The sequence below is a fragment of the Daldinia caldariorum genome, assembly GCF_022478825.1.
Source record: "Daldinia caldariorum strain CBS 122874 unplaced genomic scaffold F4812scaffold_5, whole genome shotgun sequence".
Classification (NCBI taxonomy): domain Eukaryota; kingdom Fungi; phylum Ascomycota; class Sordariomycetes; order Xylariales; family Hypoxylaceae; genus Daldinia; species Daldinia caldariorum.
The window spans coordinates 970,740-983,540 of record NW_025953041.1 but is presented as its reverse complement, the minus strand read 5'-3'; the positions used below and the strand labels follow the sequence as shown (position 1 = coordinate 983,540).

The following is a 12,801-nucleotide window of genomic DNA, read 5'->3' as shown; positions in this document are numbered from 1 at the left end:
GCGGTAAGCTAACTATTTAAGGTAAAACGGCTTTGCATTACCCCAGAATATGCGGAGTTTTGAAAGCCATTCATTACCTAGGTATGTACTTGGTAGGAGGAAGCAATATATAAGAAATGTATGCACCAGGCACCTAGGTGAACTTCTCAGAATTATAACTCGTACCTACCTACCTAAGGTAAAATAAAAATAAAAAAGCTCAAGTTTACGAACAGGTTAGGTAACGTAACATAACGATCGAACGATGGATGGTCCAGGGCGAGTCCTCGTCGAGGACCCGAGTGTGGAATTGATTGAATTCGGACATTCAGGAAGAAGAGAAGGAGGAGAAGGCCAGGAGACAGTACCGCCCGCTCACGCCTACCCGGAGCCGGACCGCGGCAAGCACGCGTGGCTTTTCCTCTGGGCCGGCTGCTTCCTGATGATCGCGCTGACGTGGGGGTTCCCCTTCTCCTACGGCGTCTTCCAGAGCTACTTCTCCACGCACCCGCCCTTCTCCGACCACCCCGGAGGTCTACCCGCCGTTGGTACCACGGCGCTGGTACGTTTCCATACCTACCTCCTAGCCTGTTATCCGCCTACCATAAGAAGAAAAAAAAAAAAAGAAAAGAAAAGAGGCCACATTTTTCGCCGTGCGCTCTACTAACCGTCGACCCCCAGGGAATTCTATACTTGTCGTCGCCCCCGTCCTTCATCATCCTGCAGCGATACCAAGCCTACAGACGATCGGCCCTGGTCGCCGGTTCGGCCGTCACCTGCCTCGCCGTCCTCGCGAGCGCGTTCGCCACCGAGGTCTGGCACCTGCTTCTCACGCAGGGCGTGCTGTACGGCCTCGGGGCCAGCGTCGTGAACACGGTGACGATCCAGTTCCTCAACGAGTGGTTCGTCGAGCGCAAGGGCCTCGCCTTCGGCATCCAGGAGAGCGGCGCGGGCATGGGCGGGATAGTCGTTCCGTACGTAGTAGAACCGTCGATTCATTCATTTGCTCGTTCGATATTTTTTTTTTTTCTTCTTCTTCTTTCTTTCTTCTCCTATCTACCTATCTATCTGCATGGTAACACTAACAGCTTTTCTTCTTCTTTTTTTCGCAGCGTTCTCATGACTTGGGGTCTTGAAAAGTACGGCCACCGCACTATGCTGATAGCGTGGTTCGTCGCCGTCACCACCCTCTCTATCCCCTCGATTTACTTCCTCCGGCCGCGCGTCAAGCCGTCGCGCGCCGCCCCGTCGTCCGGGTTCGGGACCTTGGGCTTTATCGTCACGCCGATCTTCGCCGTCCTCCAAGCCGGGAACATCTTCCAGGCCCTCGGCAACTTCTTGCCCGGTATCCATCTGCCGTGTATGTGGACTATTTCCCCTATTCTTCGGAACTACCTACCTAACCTAATGTCTATCTATTCTCACACAACTTCTGTGCGCGCATGTGTATGTGTGTGTGCTGATACCAAGTCTAGCATTCGCCCAGAAATTCGGCGCCTCGCCGCTGGATGCGGCCGGGATGCTCTCGCTGTACAACGCCGCGACGGTTATCGGCGCCATATTCACGGGCTACCTAGTTGACCGCTACCACGTCTCGGTATCGCTGCTTCTCCTATCTCTCGGCGCCGCGATTACCGTGTTCGTCGCCTGGGGATTCGCGGCTAACTTCGCGGCCCTGTGCGCCTTTGCGTTTTTCTACGGGGTCTTCGCCGGTGGCTGGAGCTCGACGTGGGTCGGCGTAGGCCTCGAGATACAGAAGCGGGCTCCCCGTGCCGACCTGGGCGTGCTGTGGGGGTTTGCTGCGGCGGCGAGGGGTATCGGCAGCATTGTGAGCGGGCCGATAAGCGAGGTGCTGATTGCTAATGGAGAAGGTAAAACACCTTGGGGGCCACGGAGCTACGGGTCGAGCTATGGCATATTGATTCTATTCAATGGTGTCATGCTGACACTGGGTGGCGTTGGTTGCGCAGCTCGGGCGTACGAGCTCTTTAAGAAAATGGGCCATCGACACAACGAATAGTGTCTTTCGGGCCGGCAGCGAATTACTATGGGAATCTTGACGATATAATCTTTTGCACTTAGTACAGGACCTCGGTATTATAGATGAAAGGTTTTATTTTATACAATCGTCTGATTCATGCTAAGTACCTAGGCACCAGGTATCCTTAGAGCAACTAAGCCAAAAAACTTATTATTTCTTCAGTGATTTCAAGAGATCAGAATTAAAATTAGCTACCTAAAATAGTACTTGATATAAAGAATATCATGCCTGGCTTGATCGCCAATACTCATTGAGCCCTTCGTTAATCTGTCCCCAGAAGTCGCAAACGGTATAATCAACTACACCAACCTCCATTGCATCATTCAATACCACGCCTTTGCTTTCTTTCGACGCCCAGGCAGGCCATGTGTTTTCATCACCCGGCTTCCCCGTTTGCGCCATGTTTGTCCAAGCGCGGCTCATGTCATGAGCCATAGCCTGTTCTGCTTTCGTGAAGGTGCAGTTTCCGTCTGGGGGCGGCATCGAACTAGTAAAGTTGAATACAAAAGGAATCTCGCTCGTGTGTGTTGCCCCTAGGAGAGGTATGTAGTCTGCCTTTATTTGTCCATACCAAGCGCAACTAGGCTCATGAGCAAATCGATAGCTCCAGACAGGGATTCCTTTCTCTTCTGCCTTTTGGAGAGCACGGTAGGTCGGACATTGGTACGACACCTGGGTCAGAATGACTTCCATAGCAGTAAGTGTTGACCCGTTAAAGGTAGAAGCCAAGGGAAGCGTCTCGTTTACTTGTGCGGCTAACGGGCCAAAGTTCAGGTTCAGAAAATCATAGTAGTCGGATTGACTAGGAGCTTTCCCCTTCCAAACCGTGACGTAGGAGCCTAAGGTAAATATAGATCCCTCTCTAGTATTGGCTCCTACTATCGAAGGAACTCTAACTCCGACGGTAGATGGTTGCTCTTTGATCACCTTTCCATCGATCAAGGGAGACCAAGAAGATCTTGTACCGTTATTGACTAGGGCTGTGTTGACCGTGATTATGTCGGAGCTTGGCATCGCAGCGACCGCAGCCTGGATTGTATCTACTTGAGCGTTTCGAAGACATGATAACTGGATGTTGGTGAGCATGTATCATCCTTAATCCTGGAAAGAGCCGGCAAGAATGGGACTTGGTACATACATCATGTTCCGTACAGTTCATCGCGTAAAGGAACTCGGAATACCAATCTTTCGCATCGTCGACAGTTGCTAGATCTCTTCCAGCTCCAGACTCCAAAGCAGCGGCTCGCATTAACTCGGGTGCCTCTGGTAGAGAGGCAATAACGAAAGAGTCAACAGCGCCGGCGGACTGTCCGAAGAGCAAGACGTTCCTCTAAGATTGAATTGACGTTAGTTTTTGGTATTCTGTATACCGGTATATATTTTATCGTAACGAGGTATAAACCTACCGGGTCTCCGCCAAAACCTGCGATGTTGTCCTGTACCCAGCGAAGACCGAGTAACTGGTCCATAATGCCGTAGTTTCCGGTCAGGCCAAGATCCGACAAGGCCAGGAACCCAAGAGGGCCCACGCGGTAGTTGATGGAGACGACGATGGAGTCCACGGCAGAGAAGCAACCATTGTATGTCGGGTCTGAGATTCCGCCACCTTCGTTGCTCCCTCCATATACCCATACCTTCACGGGAAGCTTGGAATCTGGAGTAGCAGATGCCGGGGCCCAGATATCCAAGAAAAGGCTGCATTGCGTGGGTAATTCCCAGGTTAGCAAAGTGCTAGGTATGATCCACATTAGGAAAACGCGCAGAGCTACCTACCAATCTTCACTCGTCGCGGTGTTCTCGCCGAATAGGCTCGAGAACTGAATACATGCCGGTGCCGGCGCCGTAGCATTTATTACGCGGCGGGAATTATAATAGGGTTCCGGGGGCGCGAAGCGGCGTTCGCCCACGGGGGGGTTGGCGTACGGAATGGAGTAGAAGTAGTTTACATCTGTCGTGCTGCACTGGTCTCCCTGAACTTTCCCGCTTCGTGTCTTGACAACCTTAGAGTCGGCTAAGCCGGCGAGAGCAAGTAGCCCGCCTAAAACAGTACTTCTGGACAACATCGTGAGAGATGTATAAAAGCCTTCGTTTAAGGGGTTATAAACCAGAGAGATGTGTTTCTTGGCCAAGTCACTTCGAAAGTCTAGCTTTCCAGAGTAGCTGAAAAGCTTGGAGCTTTATATTCAGCCATATTTGGATCCCATTGCGTTAATACCTAGTACATAGCGATGGTGGATTTTATCGCTTACCAAGCTGCGTGGCTGTACAATCGGACTCGCTTCCAGTGAGTTCGTTCTCGGTTAAGGATGTGAAGGTTAAGGATGTGAATCCTATTGTTTATTCCCGGTAACCCCAGCGGTGTATAGGTTAAGCTTTCAGGGGGTTGATAGTGCCAAGTGCCTTGGCTAGATGCCAAAATGCCCTCCCGTCAAGCTTTCCTTGCAGTTATATGTAATACCTCGCATTAATTAGTATCATCGACTCAGCCCTACAACAAACAAGCTTCGACTAATTTCGAAAGAGAAAAAAAAACCCCCCCGACGCAACGCATATACCTAATATATAGTAGTAAACATGCATCGAATGTGGGATTGGGTTTTTGAATTTCGCATGCTATTCTAGATTGAGTTCAACTTGCAATTTTATTTATTTCGGACTTGCTCTCTCTCTTTTTCAAATCTATACTTAGTAACAGGTACCTGGCATATACATAGTACCTATTTTATTCATTCTAAGTTTGATTCTCGGACGAATCTAGCTACCTTGTATCTTAGCTTCAACAAAAGTTCAACACGTCGGTAACTCAAGGTCCACATTCACATTAGAAGCTAATGCGGGGGGGATTATACCACGTGTACTATGTAACAGATACCCCTTAGCTGTCCCCTAGGATACCTAGATGGTCAGGCATGAAGCATCATGCATCATGCCGGTTAACCCCCACCAAACCTCACATCTGCAGTGTCACCCTTGAGTGTATAAAGCACCTAACATAGCAAATCAACGAGGCCGCCGTGTCACAGGTATCCAGTTCGGAAACACGGCATGGCTACCTGTAGAATACATAGTAGGTATTCTTCTTTTTGAAGCCTGCCATTTTCTTACGTCCTCAACCTCTCCAGATTCCTTATTACGCCAAGTATTTTCTTTTTAATTTAGCATCGCCGTACGATAACAAACCTGGTTCCTGATAACTTGCATCATGCCGCGTAGGAAGGCTCTTCTTATCGGGATCAACTATTTCGGTTCCGAACATCAATTAAATGGCTGCATCAATGACGCCGAGAACATTAGGAACTTCCTCGTCGAGGAGAGAGGCTTCTCACCCAGCCCTCACGACATGGTCATGCTGTCGGACATGCCAGAAAACGCGGGCACCCCTTTCTTTCCCACAGGCGCCAACATCTTAGCTGCCATCAATTGGCTCGTAACCATGAATCGACCCGGTGATATACTTTGGTTGAGCTACTCTGGTCATGGAGGTCAGCTATCTACGGTAGTTTAGGAGGAAACATGCGGTCAGGGCTAACAAATAATCCATACAGCCCAAATAAGAAATTATGCTGGTGACCGACCTTCAGGGTAAGCTTGTGGGAATGGAATGCGGAGACGATTATATGTGGAATTTTCGACCCCTAATGTGGACCAGTTTCGACGATACAATATGTCCGGTCGACTTTGCTGAAAACGGACAAATTTCGAGCGAAATAGTAAGTTCCTAAGCAATTCTCATGCCGAAAAGGATTAACGCCGATATGATTCATTGCCTTAGCTGCATCGAGCAATCGTCTCCCCGATGAATCCCGCCTGTCGTCTTACCATATTATTTGATTGCTGTCATTCCGGTTCGGCCTGCGAATTGCCATACGTCTACCGACCCGACGAGGACGGCAATGTGAACCTAGTGGACACGATCAAGCAAGGTATCGGATTGATCCGTGCAGCCGAGGGGCTTTTTGAGGGGGGCTTCTCCATGTCCAAGGTGGACGATGCCAAGATGCTATTAGGCGGTGCGACCGACTTCTTCAACGGGTTGCATCACCGTCGAGACCAGGAAGTCGACGAGGATGGGCTCGTTGCTGAGAACTTCCAGGAACATTGGGAGACGGAAGGGAAAGATGTCTGGATGTTCTCTGGATGCGCCGACAATCAGACCTCGGCGGATACATCCATTGCCGGTGCACCTACCGGCGCCATGTCGTGGGCGCTTCTTAGGACTTTGAGAGAGAACCCTCAACAGTCCTATATAAACGTGCGTCTTAGCCTTGAATCCAGGGTAGTTGATCAATTGCTGACGATGCTGATCTCCAATCTAGATCCTTCAAAATACCAGAGAAGAACTAGCGCGAAACTACTCCCAGGTACCGCAACTCAGCTGCGGCGGTAGATATGACTTAGACCAAGTCTTTATGGTAAGTAAAGCCATATCCGGTCTGATATAATTAAATCCGTATCTTGTACTAACTAAGGGAAAAGCTATAAGTTCTTAGTATCGTCTAGGTTGAGATGTTTATAACAAGATTGAAGTAGGAGACAATTTTGTCTTAAAGACTTATAAATTTTCCTGCCTTCGTGCTGATCTTAGCTTAGATTTGTAGCCTCAAGGGGGCTTGATGGAGCTGAAAAAACCTTCCATATCATAGAAGAACCATCGAATTGAAATCCCTGAGCCTCTCTTGTTGGCGTATTATCAAAGAGAACTGACTATACGCCATGTACGTATAAATGACGTAGAGATCTCTACTATATATAACTGCCAAGATCCAGCAAATTGTCTAGGCGTAGGGCTGAAGTGGGCCGCAATAGAGACGAATTGACAAACCAAGGTCCCGGGTACAGATACGGCGTATTCTTGGATTTGCCAAGAGCCGTAAGAATCTGACGGTGCAGAGGCTCTCATTGGCCAGTATATCCAGAAACAAAAGAGAAGTTGAACTGATTGGCCGTATCAAAATAACCTTCTCCAGGTTTGCGTCGATTGTAAAGGGGGCTGTGATACCGCATCGTGACATAGCAGGATGGCAAGGTTAATTTACAACTATCCTTAGGCTGATTTTATACGTATATATAAGACGGTTTGATTTGCCTCAAATGGAATGATAGAGTTTTCTGTCACAATTCAACTTGAAGAATAATTCAAGTCAAGACTCAAGATGATGTCTTCAAAGACTTTCTTGCCCTTACTTCTTTCGCTTGCGCCCCATGCCAGCACGGCGGCGGCGACCATCCGCCACGGTAACAGCACAGGAATCCAATGGGGACCCTGCGAACTAAACACGACACTTCCGGTACAATGCGCCCAGCTGCCCGTCCCGCTCGATTATACCGACAAGAGTCGCAGCGACATTCTCGTGCTGGATCTCATCAGGTATCCGGCTCAGAAGCAGCCGAAGCGCGGCAGCATCCTCCTCAACTTCGGCGGCCCAGGCCAAGACGGCCTAGAAAGCATGCTTGCTTATGCAGAACTCATGGGCCCGTACGTGCAACGCCAGTTTAATACCATCGAGCTCTCTCTCTCTCTTTCTGGCTCGGTTTAATTTGAAGAACGGTTGGTTGACTAACAACTCGTATCGCTATAGAACCACTGGAGGTTATCATGACCTCGTAAGTTGGAACCCAAGGTAAGACCCTTTCTTAAACATGATATCTTTTACATCGACATAGACTAACGATACGGTATCGCCAGAGGGACTGGTAAAACTCTTCGGTTCTCCTGCTGGCCCGAGGATACCACGGGATATTATGCCGCCATGGGAAATGCCCTAGCTGGCGGTGCGGACTCGGCAGTGGGCAAGCTCTGGGCGGAAGGCGAGATTATAGCGTCTCAGTGTCGCGAGCATCAGAAAGAGACCGGCGAATACGTCGGCATGGCGTTCGTCGCAAGGGATATGATGCAAATTGTCGACGCCCTGAACGAAGATGGCCTGCTTCGATACTGGGGTGAGTGTTTCTCTTAATAGCCTCAAATCAAGAGGTTGATCCTAGCGTCAGTAAGCTAACTTGATTGTTTCCAGGGATTTCGGGTGGCACTACGCTGGGAGCCACTGTTACTGCGATGTTTCCTGATAGGGTAGATAGGGTCGTTCTTGATGGAGTGATGAACGCGCATGAGTATTACAACTCTTTGTATGCACCTCCTTTTTTCGTCAATATGACCTCATATAAGAAACCCAACTAACAAGCTGAAAACCTAGTGGTGAACCTGAGATGGTCGCATCGACGGACGCTACTTGGGAAGAGTTCATGCGGGGGTGTATCGCGATGCCCGAAAACTGCGCCCTTGCAAAGAACAGGACCTACGAAGAATTAGAAGCGGCCATGACGGAGCTATTCGGCACCGTCCGAAACAACCCGCCAGCCTTTAACGGCACCGTCGTGTTCCAATACGATCTGTTCAAGTCCCACATCTTCAGCACGCTGTACTCGCCATCCAAGTGGCCGGCTCTAGCGCAGGCGCTCGAAGATGTGCTCGAGGGCAACCTAGAGACCTTTGTGAACCGCGTCCTATCGTTTTCGATTCCGTCCCAAGACCAGGCGATCCTCGGGATTCGCTGCGGCGACAAGAAGCCACGAACAAACAAGCTCTCCGACCTCGGACCCGTCTTTGAGCAGTACCACAAGGCCAGCAAGTGGTTCTGGGACTGGGGATGGGGATACTACGTGACGCCTTGCGCGCAGTGGGAATTCCAGGCCAAGGAGCGGTACGAGGGCAACTTCCAAGTCAAGACCAAGAATCCCATATTATTCGTCGGCAACAGTTTTGATCCTGTTACTCCGCTCACCTCGGCCAAGAACATGAGCTCTGGTTTCGAGGGCAGCGTCCTACTTACACACAATGGTCACGGCGTAAGTTTTTTTTTTTTTTTTTGTTTTTTTTTTCTGCGCTTATTTTCTTAACCCTTATCCCTTACCATGTGTCTTGGGTATAGGCTAAGAGTTAACCAATCCATACAGCATCTGTCTCTCACGCAGCCGTCAAACTGCACGAACGCCGCCATCCAAAACTATTTCCTCGAGGGCACACTACCGGCAGAAGGAACCGTCTGCGAGCCCAACTTCCAGTTGTTTGACCCGGCTGCTTCAATGTAATAGCAATGTGGTATATTATACCTTTTGCATTTTAACTTCATGTCGTCTGTCGTCCACTTCACGATTTGTCTTTTGGTTACATAGGTACCTAAGTACTTAACTATTTAAGGTACCTTTTATAAAGAAACGGGGCAACCTCTACAATTTATTGAAATGCCTACCTGGTAAACATTTATTTTTTTTTAAAATCATTTGCTGCCTACTATGGATAGCCGCATACTAGTTTCAATATGGGCCCTTAACTTCAGTCATTTACTCAACAGAAGGTTCTTGAGTAATATTTCATAAACACTACCTATTGTGAGCTAGGCAATGCCATGAGGGCTACATGTATGAGGCCATCCCCTCAAACTAAACATACAAACACGCCCCGGGGGAATATCTAGCGTTACAGGGGGCGCTTGTAAAAGATAGTTGTCACTGAATACTTGGTGATCCAGTTATAACCTACTAGCATTACTTGCAAACATATCGGACTAGGGGTATTCCTCCTCACGGTGACCAGGTTCCTGAGTTGCGCGGAGAAAACACTCCATAGCTTCGGCATCGTTTCCGTGTGATTCATAGGTCCATTTCATACCCCCTCCAGCCACCTCTTTCCAGACTAGCGACTTGACTGTAGCGAGGTTCTGACGGTATTTTCGGAGATCCGTTGGATTCCAGAACATCTCCCGCTGTTGATATTCTGGGCGGTCATCCATAAAGACGTATTGATGGATTAGGATTGCGTTCCTTCTATACTTCTTTGTATTGACCTGGTAGACCTTCCACTCGGTCTCAGATGGCGGATCCGAGTGCTCAAAAGACTCTCTGTGGCATTCCAAGCTCGGCCATGTGATGTGGTATCTGCTTGTTGTGCCGAGAATCAAGTCGTAGAAAGCGCCCATGCGCAGCCCGTCGGGAAACTTGAACAAGGCAGTTTTCTCAGGCCACATGCGTCCCCCAGGTTCCGGTTGGTCTTCTCTTGTCACCTTCCAATGGATCTCCTCGATTGGCGGCTGTGATACGAACATTTTTCGCCAGGACGCATTTCTGGTCAGCCACGTTCTCCGCATGTCTTCATCATGGAAAAGCGAGCGAATACGGCCCAACGACAAATTGGTGGTTCCGGAATGGTGGAGTTCAGACTCGTTTGAGGCCATGTTGAAGAAGGGTGGGATAAAGAATGCGATAGTATGGTTTTTCGTGTATCTTTGCCCGGTCAATGGCTTGGGACTTTTGCGGAAGAATAGTTTTGTCTGGAGTCTGGGAGACCTCATGATGATATTTTGCCAGCGCTTACATACCCGCTGCACATTGATAAGGACATCTCCGTTCTCAACCTATAAGATGATGCTTTCGAGTAGCTCGTTGATGTTCAGGACGCGACTCCGAGCTGTGGGCATTTTGGCAGCGAAGAATGCGTTGGTAGAACTTAAGGATAGAACTAAAGGATGAAGGTCTAATACCAGTAAGTAGAGTTGCTCAAGTAGTAAACATATGAATAAATTGACGGGTGAAGGAGTCAACAGAATACCTCGGATACTACCACTACCTATGGGTTTGCCTGGTATTACTTTTGTGCAAAGCTTAGGTACTTGCACTTGCCTTGCACTTACAGTACCTTCCCCACTTATGTACAGTACAATGCATCAACAATCAACAAATCAAACACATGAAAAGTCTGAAAACATACCACTTTCGGAATAGTTCCAACTGCTCAGCCAATTAAATCTGAATGTAATAACGTATCGTAGCAAGATGATGTACTTAAACCGTAGGTACCTAAGATACTTATAATGAGGTCAACTAATATATACAATATAATATATGGTTTGACCTTAAAAGAATAAAAGAATTAAACCAAGGGAAAACCAGTTTGAGAAACAAGTGAGCCACATAGTACCTAACCTAAGGTAGTCCCGAACCGTGCAGAGAATATATCCAAATCATAATCCAAACTAGAACCATCGCTCTTAGCTAGATAACTGCCGAATGATGTCTCTCTTTGCTTTCCAACCCCTCCGACACTAAGCCATTCCTGCATGAAGACGAGAACGCTTCCTCCTATCTATCATCCCTGGCGTCTTTTAAGGGAGAAAAGTGAGTAGTACCCGGTTGGCTTGAGGATACTACTTGGCTCTTGCCATCGCCACCATCATCAACAACCTCATGGCTGAGACACTATCTATTTTCAGGTCCATGCCGCTCAGGAATTGCGCTTCCGCCGCACCGACCCCCAGAGCCTCTACCTGCTTAATGTTCTTGTGGAGCGCTTGAAGATCGCTCGTAGGCAGATAGGCCTCTTGCTTTACGTCCAAATCCATAGTATCACCCCAGGTGAGTTGCTTGACGAGAATGGCGTGCTCCTCGCGTGCTTTCCGTTCGAACTCGGCCATCGACTCGGCTTGCTCATCCGAAACGGAAAATCTTTCACAGGCCATGTTCGGCCATTGAATCGCGTAGTAACCTTTGGCGCGCAGCAGGAGACTGTACAATTCACTCATTCGTAGTCCCTCGGGGAATTCAAGCTCTGCCATGTATTTAGGCACTAGAACTGGAGTGCCTAGCCGACCCTGTCGATAGATACACCAATATATTTTCTTGATAGGTGGCTGAGATACTAACATGCGACGCCAAGAAGCATTTTCGACGAACCATTTTCGTTTAAATTCAGAGCTGAAGTTCCCGAAGATATCATCCATCATAAATCTTCCATCACGCGTAATATAGCGCTGGCTTCCTCCCTCAAAAGAGTGTGTGCTCAAGAATGCCGGAATGATGGAGGTGAGGCAGGTTAGGGTGTACGGCTGGTGCGGGGCCAAAAGCGTGGGACTCGGGAGGAGGAATAAAGACTTTCGAATCGTGGGAGAAGCATGGATAACGTCTCTCCAACGTTTTGACACCCTCTGCACGTTGACGAGAATATCTCGATTGTTGACAAGCGAAATGGCCATTTCCAGGAGTTCAGTCGTGCTGAAGACGCGATCTCGAGCGGAGCCCATTGTATTGGCCGTGTTAAGCAGAACACTGAGGTTGCAAATTGGTAGTGGATATGTAGGGTAAGAGAGGATGTATATGAGAAATAATGTCCTTGGTAGATATGAAGTAGTTTGGTGTGATCTTGATGAGAGGTATGCAGAAGGCCTTTCCAATTGATCACTTGTGAGTAGGAAATTGAGAAGTCCGAAAGTCGAGGGGAAGGCAGTATTCATACTATTCTTCCCCAGAATTAGAGCTTGAGGCGAATCGACCAGGGTAAAGTACGTAACGGCCTAGGTGGCGGTTGGTTCAACTTAGATCTAGGTTTCGAACGATCGCCTAACCCTACCGGCCGCGCGGAGTGTTAAGTTGAGTCGCCCCCCAAACAGTCAGTTTGATGCATGCCTCTGTACCGGCTAATGCCAGAGATAGAAAAAATAAGTTACAGTGCTGTTGCTAAGTTGCCCATCTAAGAGGTAGGCACCGAGGTGCGTTCAATGAATAAGAGCTTAGATTTTATGCTAACGGTGCTCGTATGATAGAACCGTTCCCAAGCTATACCTTAGATACTAATACTATTATATACGTTTAAGGGTAGATTATATTAAGCACGTATCTAAATTGAAACACCATAGGTAGGTGTATACATCGTATGCAATACATACCTTACATATTCCCGAGGTACATCTTCGCCAACAAGGTGGACACGGACAAAATTATGAACTAAATGA

At 48.4% G+C, this 12,801-nt stretch overlaps 6 protein-coding genes across 6 annotated transcripts; 3 read left to right on the top strand and 3 right to left on the bottom strand.

Annotated features, from left to right (window-relative positions):
• Positions 1–244: 244 nt before the first annotated feature.
• On the top strand, positions 245–1,999 carry F4812DRAFT_457916 (putative MFS monocarboxylate transporter; the record flags this gene model as incomplete). The annotated part of the gene is made up of 4 exons (XM_047937255.1): positions 245–541; positions 661–953; positions 1,092–1,339; positions 1,455–1,999. 4 exons carry the CDS (start codon positions 245–247, stop codon positions 1,997–1,999), a joined length of 1,383 nt encoding a protein of 460 aa, XP_047791693.1.
• Positions 2,000–2,120: 121 nt separating this feature from the next.
• F4812DRAFT_327517 (alpha/beta-hydrolase) lies at positions 2,121–4,334 on the bottom strand. The gene is made up of 4 exons (XM_047931532.1): positions 3,794–4,334; positions 3,427–3,715; positions 3,159–3,350; positions 2,121–3,088 (listed from the first exon to the last, which is right to left on the bottom strand). Exons 1-4 carry the CDS (start codon positions 4,081–4,083, stop codon positions 2,243–2,245), a joined length of 1,617 nt encoding a protein of 538 aa, XP_047791692.1. The 5' UTR covers positions 4,084–4,334; the 3' UTR covers positions 2,121–2,242.
• A 385-nt stretch (positions 4,335–4,719) lies between these two features.
• On the top strand, positions 4,720–6,859 carry F4812DRAFT_422860 (peptidase C14). Its single transcript, XM_047933708.1, has 6 exons — positions 4,720–5,502; positions 5,566–5,602; positions 5,670–5,730; positions 5,793–6,272; positions 6,337–6,432; positions 6,497–6,859. The coding sequence occupies exons 1-6, from the start codon at positions 5,223–5,225 to the stop codon at positions 6,500–6,502; spliced, it is 960 nt and encodes a 319-aa protein (XP_047791691.1). The 5' UTR covers positions 4,720–5,222; the 3' UTR covers positions 6,503–6,859.
• A 149-nt stretch (positions 6,860–7,008) lies between these two features.
• F4812DRAFT_327339 (TAP-like protein-domain-containing protein) lies at positions 7,009–9,347 on the top strand. Its single transcript, XM_047931529.1, has 6 exons — positions 7,009–7,496; positions 7,600–7,641; positions 7,707–7,960; positions 8,035–8,146; positions 8,215–8,866; positions 8,975–9,347. Exons 1-6 carry the CDS (start codon positions 7,174–7,176, stop codon positions 9,107–9,109), a joined length of 1,518 nt encoding a protein of 505 aa, XP_047791690.1. The 5' UTR covers positions 7,009–7,173; the 3' UTR covers positions 9,110–9,347.
• Positions 9,348–10,911, bottom strand: F4812DRAFT_327351 (uncharacterized protein). Its single transcript, XM_047931530.1, has 2 exons — positions 10,785–10,911; positions 9,348–10,550 (listed from the first exon to the last, which is right to left on the bottom strand). The coding sequence occupies exon 2, from the start codon at positions 10,366–10,368 to the stop codon at positions 9,586–9,588; it is 783 nt and encodes a 260-aa protein (XP_047791689.1). The 5' UTR covers positions 10,369–10,550; positions 10,785–10,911; the 3' UTR covers positions 9,348–9,585.
• Positions 10,912–11,220: 309 nt separating this feature from the next.
• Positions 11,221–12,093, bottom strand: F4812DRAFT_457911 (uncharacterized protein; the record flags this gene model as incomplete). Its single annotated transcript, XM_047937254.1, has 1 exon — positions 11,221–12,093. The coding sequence occupies one exon, from the start codon at positions 12,091–12,093 to the stop codon at positions 11,221–11,223; it is 873 nt and encodes a 290-aa protein (XP_047791688.1).
• Between the last annotated feature and the right edge of the window lie 708 nt (positions 12,094–12,801).

Coding starts and splice junctions, on each gene's coding strand:
- F4812DRAFT_327517 (XM_047931532.1), bottom strand. CDS start 4,083: ATGTTGTCCAGAAGTACTGTTTTAGGCGGGCTACTTGCTCTCGCCGGC. Junction 3,716..3,793: donor ACCGCGACGAGTGAAGATTG/GTAGGTAGCTCT, acceptor CACGCAATGCAG/CCTTTTCTTGGATATCTGGG. Junction 3,089..3,158: donor TGAACTGTACGGAACATGAT/GTATGTACCAAG, acceptor ACCAACATCCAG/TTATCATGTCTTCGAAACGC.
- F4812DRAFT_422860 (XM_047933708.1), top strand. CDS start 5,223: ATGCCGCGTAGGAAGGCTCTTCTTATCGGGATCAACTATTTCGGTTCC. Junction 5,503..5,565: donor GAGCTACTCTGGTCATGGAG/GTCAGCTATCTA, acceptor TAATCCATACAG/CCCAAATAAGAAATTATGCT. Junction 5,731..5,792: donor GACAAATTTCGAGCGAAATA/GTAAGTTCCTAA, acceptor TCATTGCCTTAG/CTGCATCGAGCAATCGTCTC.
- F4812DRAFT_327339 (XM_047931529.1), top strand. CDS start 7,174: ATGATGTCTTCAAAGACTTTCTTGCCCTTACTTCTTTCGCTTGCGCCC. Junction 7,642..7,706: donor CTCGTAAGTTGGAACCCAAG/GTAAGACCCTTT, acceptor CGGTATCGCCAG/AGGGACTGGTAAAACTCTTC. Junction 8,147..8,214: donor CATGAGTATTACAACTCTTT/GTATGCACCTCC, acceptor CTGAAAACCTAG/TGGTGAACCTGAGATGGTCG.
- F4812DRAFT_327351 (XM_047931530.1), bottom strand. CDS start 10,368: ATGAGGTCTCCCAGACTCCAGACAAAACTATTCTTCCGCAAAAGTCCC.